We start from the raw sequence: 17,754 nt of genomic DNA, 5'->3' as shown, positions 1-17,754 counted from the left end.
TTACCAAATTATACTAGTTTAGCTTTACAGAGTGTATAAAGCATTTCATAAGCTCCTTATATCCTATTTAAAATGATAATCCAGGCAAGGTCACGGATAAAATCAGGCCGCACAGATGTAGTGAATATTTATTAGTGAGTATTTATTTTTCAGTATGAACACCACAAAGTTAAAGTGCTACCCTCAAAAACTGCTAACAAAGAAAACGTGCAAAAAACGTAAACAAGCAATCTGACCATTCCTTCATCCCTTCAGCCTCCTCATATGTTCTCCATGTAAACAGCATCAGCTGGGAGAACCCAGTTGTTCCCAATTCAGCCCTCTCCTGCACATTCCAGTGGGGTCCATCCTCAGAAATGAGCTCAGGTCAGGCTCTGTCTGAGCAGGGAAAGTCTCCAGGACTAGGATGAGGAACCACTGAATGATCTGCGATTTGGGTCCAGCATCCAGCTTTAACAGTCCAGTCTCTCGTGCAAATCGTTGGGCCTGAAATAGAAAAACAGACTGAGCAGTGATTCATTATTCAGACTCAGGGTGTCTAAGGTAAAAACCAGGATTTTAATTTAACATCAAGACCTCTAGAATAATCACTGAATCTGAACAATGGCGCCATCTAGTGGCTACAGTTCAGCATTTCCCCTGAGAAATTGCTCACAAATGGCCGATATCCAGACTGACTGAAGATGTTTTGAGTGCAGCATCTTTATGACCATAGGTTAGCTCACCTCTGAACACAGCAGAAGAGACAGGCAGAGGACCGGTCATCCACGCGATAGCAGCCGGAGTTGGGGTGGTCTTTACACTCCGAAATGAAGGCCTGAAGTTCAGAGACCGGCTCTCCGTCCGACTGCTGCTGCTGAAAACCACCAACAACAACAACAGCTCACTGGAAAGCTTCCATCAACTGTAATGAACTCTATATAACATTAAAATAAACCCTAATAATCATAAAGACAGTGATCAGTGAGAGCGTCTACCTGTATTTAACTCTATATAACATTAGAATAAACTCAAATAAACAAAGTCAGTGGTCATTGAGAGTGTCTACCTGTAATTAACTCTATATAACATTAGAATAAACCCAAATAAACAAAGTCAGTGGTCAGTGAGAATGTCTACCTGTAATTAACTCTATATAACATCAGAATAAACTCAAATAAACATAAAGTCAGTGGTCATTGAGAGTGTCTACCTGTAATTAACTCTATATAACATTAGAATAAACCCCAATAAACATAAAGTCAGTGGTCAGTGAGAGTGTCTACCTGTAATTAACTGTTCCAGTCTTATCTACAGGGGCTCGGGTGTTTGACCTGCAGCTGAAAAAGTGGGTGTGTCCTCTCAGGGCTCGTTACCTTGATGGTCTCGTAGGTGTCTGTGATTAAGGTGATGAAGAGGCTGAGCACCATGTAGATGAAGAGCGAGACGAAGGTGTAGAGGTAGACCCGGCTGAAGAGCCACACCAGGTAGCTCTTCTGCTGCATGTTCTTAAAGGTGGCGAACATGTCGTCGCCGTTGATCAGGGAGAAGAGGCACTCGGACACAGTGTTCAGGGTACGGAACTGAGAACGGGAGAGGGAGAGAGCTCAAAGAGCCGCCGGGTACAATCAAACGCTTTTAAAAGACACAAACATGAGGAATCGGACACAAATTAGACCGTGAAGACTGGCTGTTCATTATATCCATTAACCTCTCGATGTCCAGCTTTGGTCCTGAAGGGCCAATGTCCAGGGAAATTGTTAGCCCAGCTAGCAATCGTTTTCCTGCTGCTCACAACTTTGGCAATGACCCATCCAGGATCGGTCACAGCCTTATTCCTCAACATGCCTTGCTGTGGTACAAGGTCAGCACTGCACCACTGTACTTGCCTTCTCATGGTAAGGACCCAGTACGATCCAGCCGCAGAAGCAGTAGCCCAGGTAGATCATGGCAGCGCAGCAGCAGAATCGGATCACGTTGGGGAAGGCTGCCCTCAGGGTGATGATCAGAATCTGTAAAACCCATTTGGGGGGGCGAGGGAGAGGGTGGGGGGGCGAGGGAGAGGGTGAGGGGGCATAGTGCACATCAGCATCAACGTCAAAACAGAACAGGAGTGTAAATCTGACCGGCACAGGATCGGATACATCGGCCAAACAACAAAGTCGGGAGGGTAGACGGGTGGTCTTAAGTGATGTTGGTTGGCACAGCCATCTGTTAGCTGGTGCGGTGGAGCTGGGGACCCAGCACTTTCCTTCTATATCATTACCCTCCTAGTGTCCCTAGGAGCATTAGTGCTAGGGGGAGCGACGAATGGGTGGGTTATTTGGCAGCACCAAATTGGGGAGAATTCTTTTTTTTTTTTTTTATTAACATAAAATTTAAATAATTATGCTGCTAACAGATTTCCTATAAAGGTTAAAAGGTTAAAGCAGCTCACGTTATACTTCTTGAAGTAGCCCATGTAGCGCAGCACCCCGATCCACACGAGCATGGTGCCGGTGCCCAGGAGGATGCTGCAGACGTCATAACTGGTCAGAGCCTACGGTCAGAGGGAGGGAGATGAAAAACTTCAAGCCAATTTTACTTCAGAGGAAGGAAAAGGGGGGGGGGGGGGGAAGAGAGAGAGAGAGAGAGAGAGAGAGAGAGAGAGAGAGAGAGAGAGAGAGAGAGAGAGAGACCTTCAGCTGAATGGCGATTTTCAGCACAGAGCCGGTGATGGTGAGGGTGTCACTGATGATGATGAGGATGTACCAGCCGTTGATGAACTCCAGTCGATCAGACCAGGACACACGCTTACCATAATGCCTCGCGAAGAAGATCGCGTACTCCTACACACACACACACACACAGACACACACAGACACACACAGACACACACACAGACACACACAGACACACACACAGACAGACCTCTGAGAATTTATAACGCGCCTGCGACTCAAAAACAGAGAGATACTTACAAACTGCAGCTGAACTCCGGTGCTCACTGAGCGTGTGCAGAGCACCAGAGACGCCAGGCAGGTCAGAATGATCACCACGTCAAACAGCACAGTGTAGTAGATCTTCTTCGGAGCTGTGGAGGACACCAACAAGGTGGTTAGAAAGTCACGAACACTCTTAGATCATCAGTATCTTCCAGTGCGGGCCTCTCCAATCCTCAGCCGCCATTCATCCTCAGAGCTGCAGAACATGGGAACGAAGGGTCTCCATGATTGGGTCTCCTACTCTAGGGCTGCTTTCCCAGTGCAAGCTATATGCTAAACCTGCGGAAACCTTCACTCTGGGACAGTGGCTTCCAACCCAGGGTCTCCAGCAGCTAACGGACCCCTGTGCCGGCCAACCTCGCTTTAAAGGAGTGGCGAGGGAAGACAGCGCCATCTACCCACCCGGAGAGAGCACGGCCAAATGGGCTCTCTCAGACTCCGGCCGCTGATGGCAAAACCCTCAGGGTCATGGTGGAGGCGCATTAGACCACATTAGACCCCCTCGGAGGCCAAAATTGGAGGCTTTTGTCTGGAAACAGAGCTTTTCGAACATTTCAGTCTAAACCCATCATGAATCATGAAGACACGCTGTTGTGGAAGTGTTTACAGCACACCACAGCAACTGCATGTGAGGCGAAGGTCAACGGGAGGAAAAACAGAAGAGACACATGACCGGTGGATTGTGGAAGCATGGGAACACTCACAGGCTCCCGTGACTTTCCAGTCTTTGCACTCGTTGATGTCCACGTCATTGTCCAGATCCACTCTGATGCGTCCACTGTGGGCTCTGTTGTTGAACCTGATCTGTGACCAAACAAACAGAACATGATTACATTATGTAGCATTAAGGCAACACAGGATTTGTCCAATAAAAGACACTTTTGCTGTTCCAGGCCTGGCTAGTGCGCCCCCTAGTGGTTTTTTAATGAATTTAGTTCTGCTGTGGCTTTACCTCCACCCCAATTGATGATAAAATAGATTGAGATATTTGTCCTCAATAACATAGAGGTGGGCGTCAACACGTCTGACCCTTCTGAACCATTTGAACCCTGTGATTGGCTGCCTCCACATGCTTGTTATCAAACCCCTAATGCATTTTTGTTTAAATGTTCAAACTCCTCTCACCCTGTTAATACGCCCAAACTCCAGCTCTTCACCCTCAGAATGCCATGCTCTCATAATTGCCACCAATACCACAGGCCCTAAACTAGAACCCTGTGGGACTCCACAAGACCGGCTTATCAAATAATTCATGACGTAGAACTTAGAACCCTATGTTCATAATTCTGTTTTTAATTACAATGCAGAATAATGCTAAATGATATGCGAGCTAGGATTAGCACGCTCATAGCATTAGCATTATTCTGCATTATAATTAATAACAGAATCAGAAACTTGCAAAAAAGGGTTCAAAAGCAGCATTATGTACAAATTACACAACTTATTTGCTCCTGGGCTCCCCCTACAGGTGTGGAGTGTGTTTCACGTTTACTCCACTGCTGGAAATACAAAATCACGCTTTCAGCGCCCCCTCAGGGGCGGACAGCTGTACACGTGCATTTCTGGACAAGCTGAGAGAAGCTCCAGAAGCTTGATCTGAAGGTGGAGCAGCATGTGGGCTGAGGTGGCAGAGTAATACTACAGGATTTTACACTAATATGACTCTATGGGTTCTGAAGAGTTACACAGCAGTTCTGGAGAGAGGTTCTCCTCCTGCAGCTCCACCACCAAACCTCCATATAGTGCAGTAGCAGCAGCGGTCCGGCCCGGAGTGGGAATGATGGAGACGCCGTTCTCCCCCTGTTACAGTCAGTGGAGCATCAGCATGATCCTGAAGCTGCTGATTTCAGGTTGAATTAAGGAGAGGACAGAAAGTACTGGAAGTCTGCCCGTGTGGGAATCAGCCCTGAAGTTCAGCCCTGGATCATCATCATCACCATCATCATGACTGGTGCAACCCTAGAAACCAGTGTTGACGCCCACCCATTTAAGCCATTTCTGGTTGACCCGAGATGAGGAAGTTGGGTCTATTTATAGTTATGGAAACATTTAGCAAGAATTATTCAATACTCAGAAGCCTACAGACCTAAGAGGAAGCGGGTGGAGTGAGCGAGCGAGCGAGCGAGAGAGAGAGCTTTCAATAGGAAGAAAGAGGGCGCAGTCATGTGACCTACCGTGATGTTGAAGTCGTAACAGTCTGGAAGCTCATGGTGCTGAACCGTCTGCAGGTTGATGGCTTTTAGAGTGAAGTAAACGTTGACCTCCAGCAACCTAACACACACACACACACACACACACACACACACACACACACACACACACACACACACACACACACGGCTAAATTGAGTGTGCAGGACCATGTTGTTAGGGGCTATAAAAGGCTATAAAGGGTTCAAGAAGCTTGTTGAGAAGAGACTTCGAAGAACCTTTACACACACAAACAGGTTCTTCTATGGTAGCACTCAAAGAACCCTTGGTAGGATGTGTGAGATTAGATGTGGTTCTACTGAGGAAGCTCCCGTTTACCGTTTGAACTGCAGAGTGAAGTTGGACAGGTCGGGGTCTGGTGGGGATGGGAGCTGACCGGGGTAAATCTCCAGGCATTCTGGCAAAGAAACACAGTAAACCAGTGAGCTGCAGAACTGAGGACAACAGGAGAAGAAGCACCATCCCTAAAAGCAGAGCCGGAGAGCCAGAGTTTCAGGCGTAGAGCAGCGGCATTCTGATGCTGGGCAGGATCCATTACCTTCCTCCACCTGAGCGTCGATCTCGAAGGTCTCGTTGCTGGGCGAGATGCTGCCGTTGTGGTAGAACTGCTGGCAGATCAGCAGAGGAGTAAAGAAACGCCCGTCCTTATCGTGCGCGTGGTTCCCTACGGTTATGTTCCGCAACCTCAGGAACTACAACGAGACAACGTACGTTATCAGACTACTGCCGTTTTTACTCTGTATATGTATACACACACACACACACACACGCACACACACTTACTCTTTAGCCAGTGCACATCTGTATATGCATACACACACACACACACACACACACACACACACACACACACACACACACACACACACACCTTTCGCCAAGGCACATCTGTATTTGCACACACACACTTTTAGCCTATAGCCAGTGCACATCTGTATATGCATACACACCCACTCCTTTAGCCATTGCACATCTGTATATGCATACACACACACCTTTCACCAAGGCACATCTGTATTTGCGTACACACACTTTTAGCCTTTAGCTACTGCACATCTGTATATGCATACACACACTTTTAGCCTTTAGCTACCGCACATCTGTATATGCATACACACACACCTTTCGCCAAGGCACATCTGCATTTGCATACACACACTTTTAGCCTATAGCCATTGCACATCTGTATATGCACACACACACACACCTTTCGCCAATGCACATCTGTATTTGCATACACACACTTTTAGCCTTTAGCCAGTGCACATCTGTATATGCATACACACACTTTTAGCCTTTAGCTACTGCACATCTGTATATGCACACACCCACCCCATTAGACAATGCACATCTGTATATGCATTCACACCTTTAGCATGTGCACATCTGTATATGCATAACCCCAAAACCCTTTAGCCAATGCACATCTGTATATGCACTCCACCACTCCTTCCCTTCCAGCACTAAACCAGTTCCACTGTTTCACGCCAGAGTAAAGATCCTCATGCCCACATTTAAGTCAAGTGACATCTCATAAATCAACCCGATACCATCTCTGCCTCTGTCCCGCCCACACAAACACCTGTCCGAGGTCACGTAGCTCTGCTTTCACACTGCTTTCACACTGCTTTCACAGGTCCCGCTGTCTCAGAAGACAGGAGCGAGGTTCTCTCGCCAGTAGAACATTAGAGCTTTTCCACCCCAATCTGGTTTCTAACCAGGGGTGATTCCAGAGGATGGAGGAACGTTAGATCTTCCCAAATGGAGAGAGAGCGGGATAGAAGGTCTTGGATCACTGCAGAACTCCAACCCTTTCCGTTCCACCTTAAATAACGCAGCAGTTCCGCTCTGCCGCTGAAATGAACTCACTGTAACTGCGGCTCTATTTAAGGTGGAATGGAGAGTTAGCAGAGTTAGCTACCCTGATCCAAAAAGGCCTGGATCACCACATCCACCCACAGATCCCGAGTCCCTGGATCAGTTTAGGACATCCCAAGCCATCATGGTTTCCCAATGACTTTCCAGAGTATCCACAAGGCATCATGAAGCCCTGCTGTAGTGTGTGCTCACCTGCTCTACAATGTAGGAGAGGTGTGTGTAGACCTCAGCCTGGGTGTACACGGCATAGGTGCTCGGGCTGTGGTCGGTGTAGTCCTTCAGGAACAGGTGCTTAAACGCCATCAGGTTCTCCTCCTTAAAGGTCACAACCATCTGATTACTAAGACCGAAGGACACCAGCTGTAGAGATGGAGAGACGGAGAGACATTAGGCCAATACTGAGTCAATATTAAAGGTTATAATTTGGTGCAAAATCTAATTAATATGATTTTTGGGTCAGCCAAGAAACAGTCAATCGGTCAAGACTTGTTTGGTCTCTGATTTGGGCTTTAGAAGTTTAGAAAAGAAGATGCTAGGCTAACACAGCTAACAAACAATGGACTTGGACTGTCACCAATTTCAGCCTAGTAAAACTCTATAGCAAAAAAAAGCTGTTTAGAAAAAAATCTTCGAGCGAAATCTATTTTAAAAACTACGTAAATATGCTAATTTTTAATAAATGATGGACTAAAACGTCATAAACTGCTTTATTTTTATAGTTTAGCGTAAATTTGTTAGTATGTCATGTTAGCGTTTGTGTTTATAGACTAACGTAAGTCACTAAATCAGATCAATCTGACAAATTAATGAAGATCCAGAGAGTTTTGAGAGCCTTAAGAGCTTAAGAGACAAAAGTTTCTGGACATGTTTACAATATTGGCAGGATTGGTGACAGTCTAACTCCAGTGTTTGTTAGCAAACTTAGCCTAGCATCACCAGTACTAAACTAGAGAAGCTCACACCCAAAACCAGACCTGTTTTGGGGGGTCGACCGCATCCGGGGTCAGAGCTCAATCATGTTCATTTGACTGTCGCCGAACTGTCCCTTTAAGTGCAGCCAGTGTCCGGCTGGCGAGGCTTTTCTGACCTGGATGGTGATGACGGCGATCTTGATGATCTGCAGCATCAGTTTCCACGGCTTCCTGCCTCGCGCCCGATACTTCTCACAGGGGTTCATGAAGAAGTATTTGAGCTTCCTCCTGAAGCTCTCCACCTCCCTCTGTGCCTGCCGGGCCAGAGCATCTGACCACAGCAAGCCACCGTTACTGTTCAAGTCATTGAAGGCCAAGTACGGAGCATCTGGGTCGTCCATGGCTGGAAGCAAACACAGGTTATTCCCAGGCACGTTCACCCACTGTGTGTGTCCCAATGGCGGACCAATTACCAATACCAACTAGTATTTGGAGGATGAAGGATGTAGTATAGGTAGAAGAGTCAAAGTTGGGCCCCCGAGAGGTCCAGCAGAATAAGGTGGCGTCACTATGACCAGAAGATCGATGGTCATGGGCAGCCAGGTCCCCAGAAGAGCACGATTGGCCTTGACCTCTCCAGGGTGGATAGCTAAGCCAGGCCGCCAGCACTTTCCTCAAAGCGCGTTGGTTACCTTGCATTGACGGCCATGGAGGCGATGTTGTCATAGCAACGCTGTCACGTTATCCCGTTAGTAGAAAATGGGTCAGTGTGTTGATATTTAGTGTACCAACCTGCTAAACCCACACCATTAAGATTAGTATATAGTCCATACCTTGTAGGATTAGTGTGTAGTATGCAATTGGGACACAGCCCTAGTATCACTGGTCAGGTCCCAACTCACCTGCTAATTGCCAGATACAGGTTTGTAAGACCCTGGCCAGCATCACCCTCTCCTGTTCTACAGCATATCTGATCTGGACACGTCCTTCCCAAGCAGCCAGGGTAAGTCACACTAGCCTGCATGACCTGATAGACGTGGCGTAGATCTCCTGAGAGATTGTTGGCCTGCATCTCGGTCATATGACCCACGTGCTCCAAACACACCTACGTCCCATGACCTACACTTTTAACAGCTCCATGCAACAGTGGAGGTGAAGGGAAGCAGACGTCTGGACGCCTGAGACTCGGTTCTACCAGAGTTCTGAGAAGAGCTCGGCTCTAGAGCATATGTTTACCATCCATTCATGGTGGAGGGATACATGCAGCGCACTGTGCAGCAAAAATAGTCCCCAAGGAAAGCTAATAATCTTGGATCTGGCACTATTTTACCAGCATTAGCATTAAACCTGAAACTCAGAGGACTTTTGTAGATTCACCGGTGGGTTTTGGATAGTAAATAAAATGGCTATATTTGTGTTGTTGTCATGGTGATGCCTGGTACCCTTCACCACCACTGTAGAGACACCGTATCACACCAAACCCTGCTCTGAAGAACTTCATTCCATCTCAATTCCCCACTAAAATGACATGTTATTATTAGAACATAGCCAGGAACCATTAAGGAGCATTAATGTTTTAAGTACCTTTATGAATTATCATCATTATGATTATTATAGGAGATCAATCTCGCTCTATTGGTGAAGCTGAACCCTCCACAGAGCAGAACACGAACACCGGGGGTAACCGGAGACTGATCGGAAAAAGTAGGCCTCCTTCACCTGAGCAGTTTTAAATAACACACCATGTCTCGCAATCAGTAACCCAGCCGGAGAGCTCCATCTCTCTGGAGGAAGAGCCACAGCTAAAGTCCAGCACTGCACCAGAATAGAAGCTGGACAGGTCAACAGGCCCTGGAGACAAAGCTCTAGCAGCAGCAGGACGAGGAGGAGGAGGAGGAGGAACATCAGACTCACCTACAGATGATGAAGCGCAACTGGGACGGAGGTGTCAGTGTCTTCTGTCAACTCCAAAGGATAATTTTGATAATATCAACCAGCAGTGAAGAACTCTGTTTACAAAAGTCCAAAAATGGCAGATGAGCTCTCAGAAAAGTGCAAAACTCCAGAACGCTCCACAGAACCAGTGAGAAAGGTGCCAAACTGGACATCCAAAACAGCAGCCTGCAAAGCAGTCCAGAAAAATCGTTAAATAAGACTGAAAGCTCAGCCAAAAACACCCCAAAAGAGCTAAAAAGGGCCTAAATAAAAGAGGTCAAGGAGGTCAAGACACCCCAGAAAGCCCAGCCCAGCCCAAGATACCCTGAAAGGTAATAGAGGTCAATACACTCCAAAAGACTGGGCCTGAAAGAGGTCAAGGAGGTCTAAACACTTAGAAAAGCTAAGGGTAACCACCCTGAAACACCCTAGAAGACCGTTAGTCTCCAAACCACACTTAAAGGTCAGCCTCAAAGAAGCCACAACACCCCAAAAGAGGCCAAGCAGAACACCCTGAAGAGTCCAAACACCCCAAAACACCCTGAAAGGTCAGCCCTAAAGATCTTTAAACACCCCGAGAAAAAAACAAGAGGTCAATACACTTCAAAAGCCTCAAAGAGGTGAATGAGGTCAAGACACCTCAGAAAGCCCAGCCTTAAAGACCGAGCAGAACACCCTGACAGGTCAGTCTCCAAAGACCAGCCTGAAAGAGGTCTGAAAGACCCTGGAAGACCACTCTCTCCAAACCACACTGAAAGGTCAGTCAGCCTCACAGAAGCCACAACACTCCCAAACACAAGCCTGCAAAGGTGCAAACCTCTGAAACACCAGCCTATAAAAAGCTCAGGACCCCCACACACAGCTCCACCTGCACCGCCCGCCCGCACCCAGCCAGCCACCCAGTGAACCACAGAGCCTCAGTGAGGAGGCGAGGCAGTCAGGGTGAGGCAGGCTGAGCTGCTCCTCTGCAGCTCCACTCTGCACGATTACTCTCTTAATAGGAGACAGGAGGCTGGAGGCAGGCTGGAGAGGCCGGGCCTGCCTCCTGTCAATCAAAAGGAGAAGCGCGCCAGAAGCCCCGCCCTCGTTACCACTAGCAACCTGCTTGATGACGGAAGAGCTGCGCGTTGAGAACTCGTTTAAAGCTCTTTATTTACGTGTTTAATGGAGCAGAAGTCTTATAAACAGAGGTAAAACACCCCACAGCTTTCAAACTTTTTATTACGGCGGAGTTTTAGACGTTAGTTTATACTAATGATGAGTTTCTGTAGGTTTTAATGGTCTGACTGCTGAATAAATGCGGCTGAAAGCTAACAAGCTAACAAGCTAACAAGCTAACAAGCTAACGCAGCAGCTGGGATTTAATTTGACTTGTTAATTAATTGTTTAATTAATTTCTTTATATTTTTTGTTTAATTTGTTTGTTTAATGAATTTATTTCGTTTTTTTGTTGAATGGATTTGTGTAATTAATTTATTTAATTTATTAGTTTAATTAATTTATATAATTCATTCATTTTATTTACTTGTTTAATTCGTTTTTTGTCTAATTAATTATTTATTTGAATGCATTTATTTAATTAATTAATATTCTGTTTACTTTATTTAATGTATGTATTTATTAGGTAATTAATATTTTGGTTAATTGATTTAATTTATTTGTTTAAGGAATTTATTGAACTGAGGACTTTTATTTTGGTATGTAACATAAAATGTTCTAAACATTGAACTTTTTAAAATAATGATTTTTAATCCATATTAATTAATAGTTGTCCAACCTTAGTGAGCTAATGCTAGCTACAGTCTTGTAGGAAAAAAAACATTTATATTTAAACAAATTTAAACAGCTGGACATTTGATCTTCTAGTGAGCATATATATATATATATATATTAATAATTATCATATATACATATATCATTTATGAATAATTAGAAATGCAGTTTTGTAGTTAGGACACTCCTTCATTTATCACTAATTAAAATGTGTAGAATTGGAATCAGGGGCAGAACATCAGCTGAAGAAAATCATGGCCAGATCCAAAGAGCTCTCTGAGGCCTTCAGAGAAGGGGTTTAAGATGATCTCAGGACAGTTAGAAACCACATCCTTCATTAAAGGGCAAACCAGAATAAAAGTCTGTCTGCATTTGAAATCCAGTGTTTGTGAATCACTGTTGGCAGATCAGTAGATGAAGAACATGGTGACATGGGATTCAGAGTTCCTATGATAGTGCATCTTCTCACTTTTGATACTGAATATCACCAGTTTTATCCTGAACTGACTCATTTTCTACAAACAGACCATAAACTTGATCTTAATATTAAGAAAGAGTCAATTAAGAAGGGAAATATTATTTTTTTCAAGCTTGCATTTCTTCCAGAGGAAGGTTTAGGTGAAGTAAAATTGACTATTGTTGATTTTTTAATCTTATAGTTAAAATATAATTAAAATTGACTATTAAAACTATAAGCTCTACGGCAGATTTTCTTAGGATCATTTGACTAGTCCTGAACAAAGCAGACTGGCACTGTGAATAAACTCTCTGTGTGTGTTAAACCATTTAAACACCACTAGATGTCGCAATACACCCAAGTTTGACTGACAGAGTTGGAAGAATTACCCCTTAATTCAAGCTGAGAAGTAATTAGTGACCCCACTCTTATGTCCACTCTTAACGGATGGAATTTCTGTGTTTGCAGGTATGAGTGCTAAGAAACCCAAGAACGCTGTGAGCAAAGCCAAAGGTGAGAGGGTGTGAATAGCTGGGTTAAGCAGGAAAAGCCCAGACCTGTGCAGGAATCTGGCCGCCCAGGACCGGCATTGCTCACCCCTGGATCAGATAATATGCAGCATACATTGTTTATTATGGTCTAAATATTCATTCTGTCTTTATTATTGTAGATAAGAAGAATGACTTCCCTTCCACTGAGGACGGTTCTGCAGAAACAGGTAATCTGAAGAAATTTGCCACATTTGTTTGTGTCATCAAATGACGATGCGATGTACGTATGGCAGAATTGTGCCCCAATCACTTCACATTCATGTAGAATTGAACCAGGAATTCATTCAAGCTTTGGCTCGCACATTAATCCCCAGAATAATAGAAGAAAGCTGTGATTTTAAAGTTACACCCTAAATAAATTAGCATATTTGTGCTCAGACTAAGAGAAAACTTCTCATAGGTTCTAAGAATGATCAGACTCTGGAGGGGTGGTGCACTACTCTACTGTGCAGCAACACCTCCACTAATATCTGCCCTTTATTGAAGAGTCATCAGAGGAAAACCTTTTCTGCATCCTCACCACAAAATCCAGAGGTTTAGAGGTTTATTTTTTTTTATATTCTAAGATTTTAAAATGTTCACAGTTCTCTAAATGTGCTCAGACTAAGAGAAAACTTAGTTTTCATTCCGGCTCGTCATCAATAAAAACCCTCTCCAGATAAATCTCTCCATCCTGAAAGTGAGAGTCTGATCCTGATTGGATGAGAAGTATAAACAGACTCCATTCTGACTCCCTATTGGTTTATAAGAGATCATCACACCTGCACACGTCCCGTCCCTCTCCAGCGAGCTCACAGCAGACGTCTGTAGTCTAGTATGAAGACTGTGTCCGTGGCAGAGACTCAAGAGAGCTGCAGTGAAACGTCCCGACTGAGCCCCACATTTACATTCCAATAAAGCTTATTGATCACACGCCTCTGAAGTCTGACTTTCTGCAGCTTTACAAAACTTCTAGACAACGACTCCTCATATTTTCCTCCATGAAGCTCATGTTGATGCTCAGTAGAGCACAGAGACGCTCCTTTAATAGAGCTGATATTACTGAAATGCTTCATTTTCAATGGGCAGATCTGCAGCTGAAACAGGAGCCTAGTGCAGCCCAACATTTTTAACATCAACATTTTAATAGATCATTCTCCTCATTATGACTTTTAGAGAAATGGGTTTTTGAGGGGGGGGGGGGGGGGGGGGTAGTGCACTATAGACCCCTGTGGCGCGGCCTAAGCTTTCAGCCTTTGTTTTCCTTCCATTACTTTTACTTTTCTACTTGAAGTCGTTCTGAAACCAGTACTTTTACACTTTTACTGGAGTAAAAAGCTTCAGTTGATACTTCAGCTTTTATAAAAGTCTTTTAAACCCTCGTATCTCCACTCACTTCTACCTGAGGAATGAATCAGAAGTGCTACCTGCACTAATTTAAATGGTAAAATTTAACTGCTGACATAACAGCTAGGCTAGCTTCTACCAAATGGAATAAACACACCCCCCCCCCACCCTCCTGGGTATGCTTCTAAAAAAAAATACAAGCCGCTGTATTGTGTTGCGAACCTGCCCTGGTGGTCTCAGAGCGGGGTGAAGGTGTGTATTCATGCTTTAGCTTGCAGCATTTCTGCATTGTTGAGGCCCGGCTCCTGGTAGCTCTACACCCAGTGCGTGCACCCTTTCAGCTCTCACGAACGTGGGGTCTTCTCTTACCCGCTGTTACGTCAGGAGCACTTTGATGGTGGAACGTGATCGCTCAGTCCGATATGAGCTTCTTTGGGTGAGCCTCCGCAGGGACTCGCTTCAGATTCGGCCAGCCAGCCTGCATACCTGGATGCATTTCATAACTCCTTTCATACGCATAAGCCTTGAAGCTACAGACGAAACCATGTTTTCAACATTTGAATCAGAACTGGTGCTTCATTTGTTGCTAATTTTGTTAGTTTTAATTATTTATTTAATTATTCATTTAAATAAGGAGAGGAGCAGAGCATTAGATCTGAGCTCTCAGGCGACCAAAGGTCTCTATTAGGCCTTTATTAGGTTGTTAGGACTATGGCGTGTTCACAGTCCTTGTTAGGACTCCTCGAACATTGGTCCACGATCTCCTCCGAGCACTCGGCACAGTGAAATATCTGAAGCCCACCAAGCAGGAGGACACCGTGAGGAGATGGCAGTAACTTTTAGGCTGGAGGTCAATAAAAAAAGACGGAGGCCCTTGAGGCCTTCAGGAAGACTGCACTACTCTACTGTGCAGTGATGCCTTCACCAGTGGGACCTTCATAGGAGAGCATCCCCACAGCATGATGCTCCCACCACCATGCTTCACTGTAGTGAGGTGCAGTGTTCGGCGTCCTCCGAAGGCCAGAAAGCTCCCCTTTTGACCTTCTTCCATCCTCCCTGGAGTCTCCCACGGGCATTTGTGTGCACTGTAGTGCTCCACCGGTGAACAGGCGCCGGTTGTTCGCTCTCCGTGTGAGCGCAGGGCTCGCCAGGAGGACTGAGCCACCCTTTTAGGAAGTCGTTTGTAGGTGCACGTCTGTGTGTTGATGTTTTTTTTCCTCCTCTGTGCTCCTCGTCAGTAGTGTACAGGCTTTTGAAGAGGCCTGCAGTGCACTGCACACTGTCATTACGCTAAGCCGCATTTACTGCCGTGTGTTGAGTCTCAGGCAGCCCTGTGTTTATGCCTGCTGGATGGAGGCCAGCACAGTGTAGGCCTGTGTGTGTGTGTGTGTGTGTGTGTGTGTGTTTGTGTTTTTCCCCTCAGGCCAGCAGGGCTAATGGACACGGCATTGTTCTCAAAGAGCACTGCTCTCAAAGCCTGGCCTCAGAGAGGCCTGTGTTAGAATGCGCTGGAAAGATTTGCACTACATTACCCACGATGCCCTGGAGGTGTCCTATATTCGGCCCTTGCTGGATGTAAACTGATCCAGAGGGGGTGAATATTTATGCACACTCTTGTGTGGCTCCAGTGCAAAACTTGTATATGTATCTGACCCAGGTTTCTGTCCACCCCACCTTCCGCAGGTCACCCCGACCACATCTTCCCCCTGGTCCTCACCTCGGCCACACAGGAGCTGTTTGGCTGCCGCGCAGACGAGGACGTGACCGGGGACGACCCCTATAGGCTGCTGAAGAAAGAGGACATTGTCCAGGACATGAAGACCAGAGCTGCCGTTTCTGACTTCAGCCCCATCAAGCAGGCCGTCCTGGTGAGACTGGTGCACTGATGCTACGTCTGCATGCACATACACACACCGACCAGCCATAACATTAAAACCACCACGTGAGTATCACCGATGATCTGGTTCCAGTGGTCCTGGTCCCTGGCTCCTGTCGAGGAGTGGTTATATTAGGCAGTGGTCAGTTCCTACCAAAAATGGTCCAAGGAAGGACAACCTGGGTGCTCATGATGACTTCTGAAGGTGGCCAGAAATTAAAGGACACCCTGGGTCAGAGCTGTTTTGGGAGGCTGATCTGAGATCTGTGTGATTTTACAGGACTATCCAGGCGATGAGATACTGCTGGTGTTTGACCGGGACTTCACCTACGGACAGAGCTTCTACCTGGTGCTCACAGTGGAGGCTAAGGAGAACATGCTCAGGGTAAGGAGGCACTGTTTAGCCACTGGTGTTATGAGAGACATGTTCTAGCTAACAGAGAGGCACTCCGAGAGGTGTTCTAGCTAATGAAAAGGTTGTCCTTACCTACATGTTATAGGTATAGGCAGTATGCCTAGGCACACCCAGAGGCGTGTTCTAGATACAACAAGCAACCAGAGACATGTTCTAGCTAACAGAGGAACTCAGATAAGTGTTCTAGGTAGGCAGTATACTCAGGTACATTCAAAGGGGTGTTATACCAACCAGATAAGTGTTCTAGCTAACAGAGGAACTCAGATAAGTGTTCTAGGTAGGCAGTATACCCAGGTACTTTCAAAAGGGTGTAATACCAACCAGATAAGTGTTCTAGCTAACAGAGGAACTCAGATAGGTGTTCTAGGTAGGCAGTATGCCCAGGTATACTTAAATGGGTGTTCTAGCATCCAGATAAGTGTTCTAGCTAACAGAGGCACTCAGAGAGGTGTTCTAGCTAGGTATTTGACCGTTTATATTGTAGGTAATCAGTATACCCAGGTATACTAGAGGGGTGTTCTAGATAAAACAAGCAACCAAAGAAGTGTTCTAGCTAACAGAGTCACTCAGAGAGGTGTTCTAGCTATTGAAAAGGTATTGACCCTATATGTTATAGGTATAGGCAGCATGCCCAGGCACACTCAGAGGGTTCTTATGGATGAAACAAGCAACCAGAGACAAGTTCTAGCTAACGAAAGCACTATAGCAGATAGGTGTTCTAGCTAATGAAACGTCTGGGTCTGTTCCATTTGTTCAGTCTCCAGGAGAAGTGGAGGAGGAGGAGGAGGAGGAGGAGGAAGATGATGAGCTGTCAGAGATAACAATGCAGAAGACTCCTGAGCCACAGGCCTGGGTGTCTCTGGGCAGCGAGAGAGAGATTGAGGAGGAATCTGTGATGGACACCAGACCCAGAGTATGATACACACACACACACACACACACACACACATACATACAATACACAACTGCCCCAGAGCACACACCAGATAACACCATTACAGCACATACAGACTTTCCCCGCCACTGCGTCTCTCTCCCTTCAGCTCCGGTACAAAATCTCTCGCGTGCGGCGAGAGATGGGCGCTCCAGTGCGGTTCTCCGACTACAGTGCGGCAGAGGGCATCGAGTGCAGCTCCTACCAGGACAGCAGCTTCAGCATCAGGAGGATGGAGAAACCGTGCGGGGTGCAGGCCATCCCCAGCACCAGCAGCTCCTCCACACAGACAGTATGGTACTGCTTTACACCCAGCATGGTACCAACATGGAGTGTGGGACTTTTAATACCCTTAGCACATCCTGCAATAGCCATAATACACTAAAGCAAAGCCGTGAGAGGACACTACCAGTGCTGAGTGACTGGATCTGCTGGTCTTTTGGCAGGAAGAACATGAGGAACATGTGCACCCAGTACGAACCCAGAGAGATGAATGAGGGGGAGAAAAAGGACGTCCTGCAGTC

General features: G+C 46.0%; 2 protein-coding genes across 3 annotated transcripts in view; one reads left to right on the top strand and one right to left on the bottom strand.

The window, feature by feature from the left end:
* Positions 1-143: 143 nt before the first annotated feature.
* mcoln3b (mucolipin TRP cation channel 3b) lies at positions 144-10,082 on the bottom strand. 2 transcript variants are annotated; one of them, XM_072696219.1, is made up of 14 exons: positions 9,878-10,082; positions 8,140-8,366; positions 7,245-7,412; positions 5,713-5,866; positions 5,493-5,571; positions 5,138-5,234; positions 3,668-3,767; positions 2,940-3,052; positions 2,658-2,807; positions 2,417-2,518; positions 1,869-1,991; positions 1,356-1,562; positions 726-856; positions 144-486 (listed from the first exon to the last, which is right to left on the bottom strand). In XM_072696219.1, the coding sequence occupies exons 2-14, from the start codon at positions 8,362-8,364 to the stop codon at positions 453-455; spliced, it is 1,683 nt and encodes a 560-aa protein (XP_072552320.1). In that variant the 5' UTR covers positions 8,365-8,366; positions 9,878-10,082; the 3' UTR covers positions 144-452. The 2 variants fall into 2 exon arrangements, with proteins under 2 accessions (XP_072552320.1, XP_072552321.1); XM_072696220.1 differs by lacking the exons at positions 144-486; positions 9,878-10,082 and having other exon boundaries at positions 722-856; positions 8,140-8,740.
* A 929-nt stretch (positions 10,083-11,011) lies between these two features.
* The window catches only part of dnai3 (dynein axonemal intermediate chain 3), a 19,907-nt gene continuing 13,164 nt past the window's right edge, over positions 11,012-17,754 (top strand). The window contains exons 1-8 of the mRNA XM_072696212.1: positions 11,012-11,088; positions 12,597-12,641; positions 12,799-12,846; positions 15,689-15,873; positions 16,162-16,266; positions 17,054-17,209; positions 17,340-17,527; positions 17,677-17,754. The exon at positions 17,677-17,754 is cut by the window's right edge and continues 39 nt beyond it. Coding sequence (XP_072552313.1) covers positions 12,599-12,641; positions 12,799-12,846; positions 15,689-15,873; positions 16,162-16,266; positions 17,054-17,209; positions 17,340-17,527; positions 17,677-17,754 — 803 coding nt within the window. The 5' untranslated portion in view covers positions 11,012-11,088; positions 12,597-12,598. The remainder of the gene's footprint in view (positions 11,089-12,596; positions 12,642-12,798; positions 12,847-15,688; positions 15,874-16,161; positions 16,267-17,053; positions 17,210-17,339; positions 17,528-17,676) is intronic.

Source organism: Salminus brasiliensis, chromosome 14 (assembly GCF_030463535.1).
Source record: "Salminus brasiliensis chromosome 14, fSalBra1.hap2, whole genome shotgun sequence".
NCBI classification, from domain to species: domain Eukaryota; kingdom Metazoa; phylum Chordata; class Actinopteri; order Characiformes; family Bryconidae; genus Salminus; species Salminus brasiliensis.
The sequence above is the reverse complement of the archived record's forward strand: the minus strand, read 5'-3'. Positions and strand labels throughout refer to the sequence as shown.

Excerpts from the sequence above, each read along its gene's own strand:
- mcoln3b (XM_072696219.1), bottom strand. The coding sequence starts at position 8,364 with ATGGACGACCCAGATGCTCCGTACTTGGCCTTCAATGACTTGAACAGT. Across the intron at positions 5,867-7,244 it reads TCTCCTACATTGTAGAGCAG|TTCCTGAGGTTGCGGAACAT; the intron begins GTGAGCACACAC and ends GTCTCGTTGTAG. Across the intron at positions 1,563-1,868 it reads TGGGTCCTTACCATGAGAAG|TTCCGTACCCTGAACACTGT; the intron begins GCAAGTACAGTG and ends TCCCGTTCTCAG.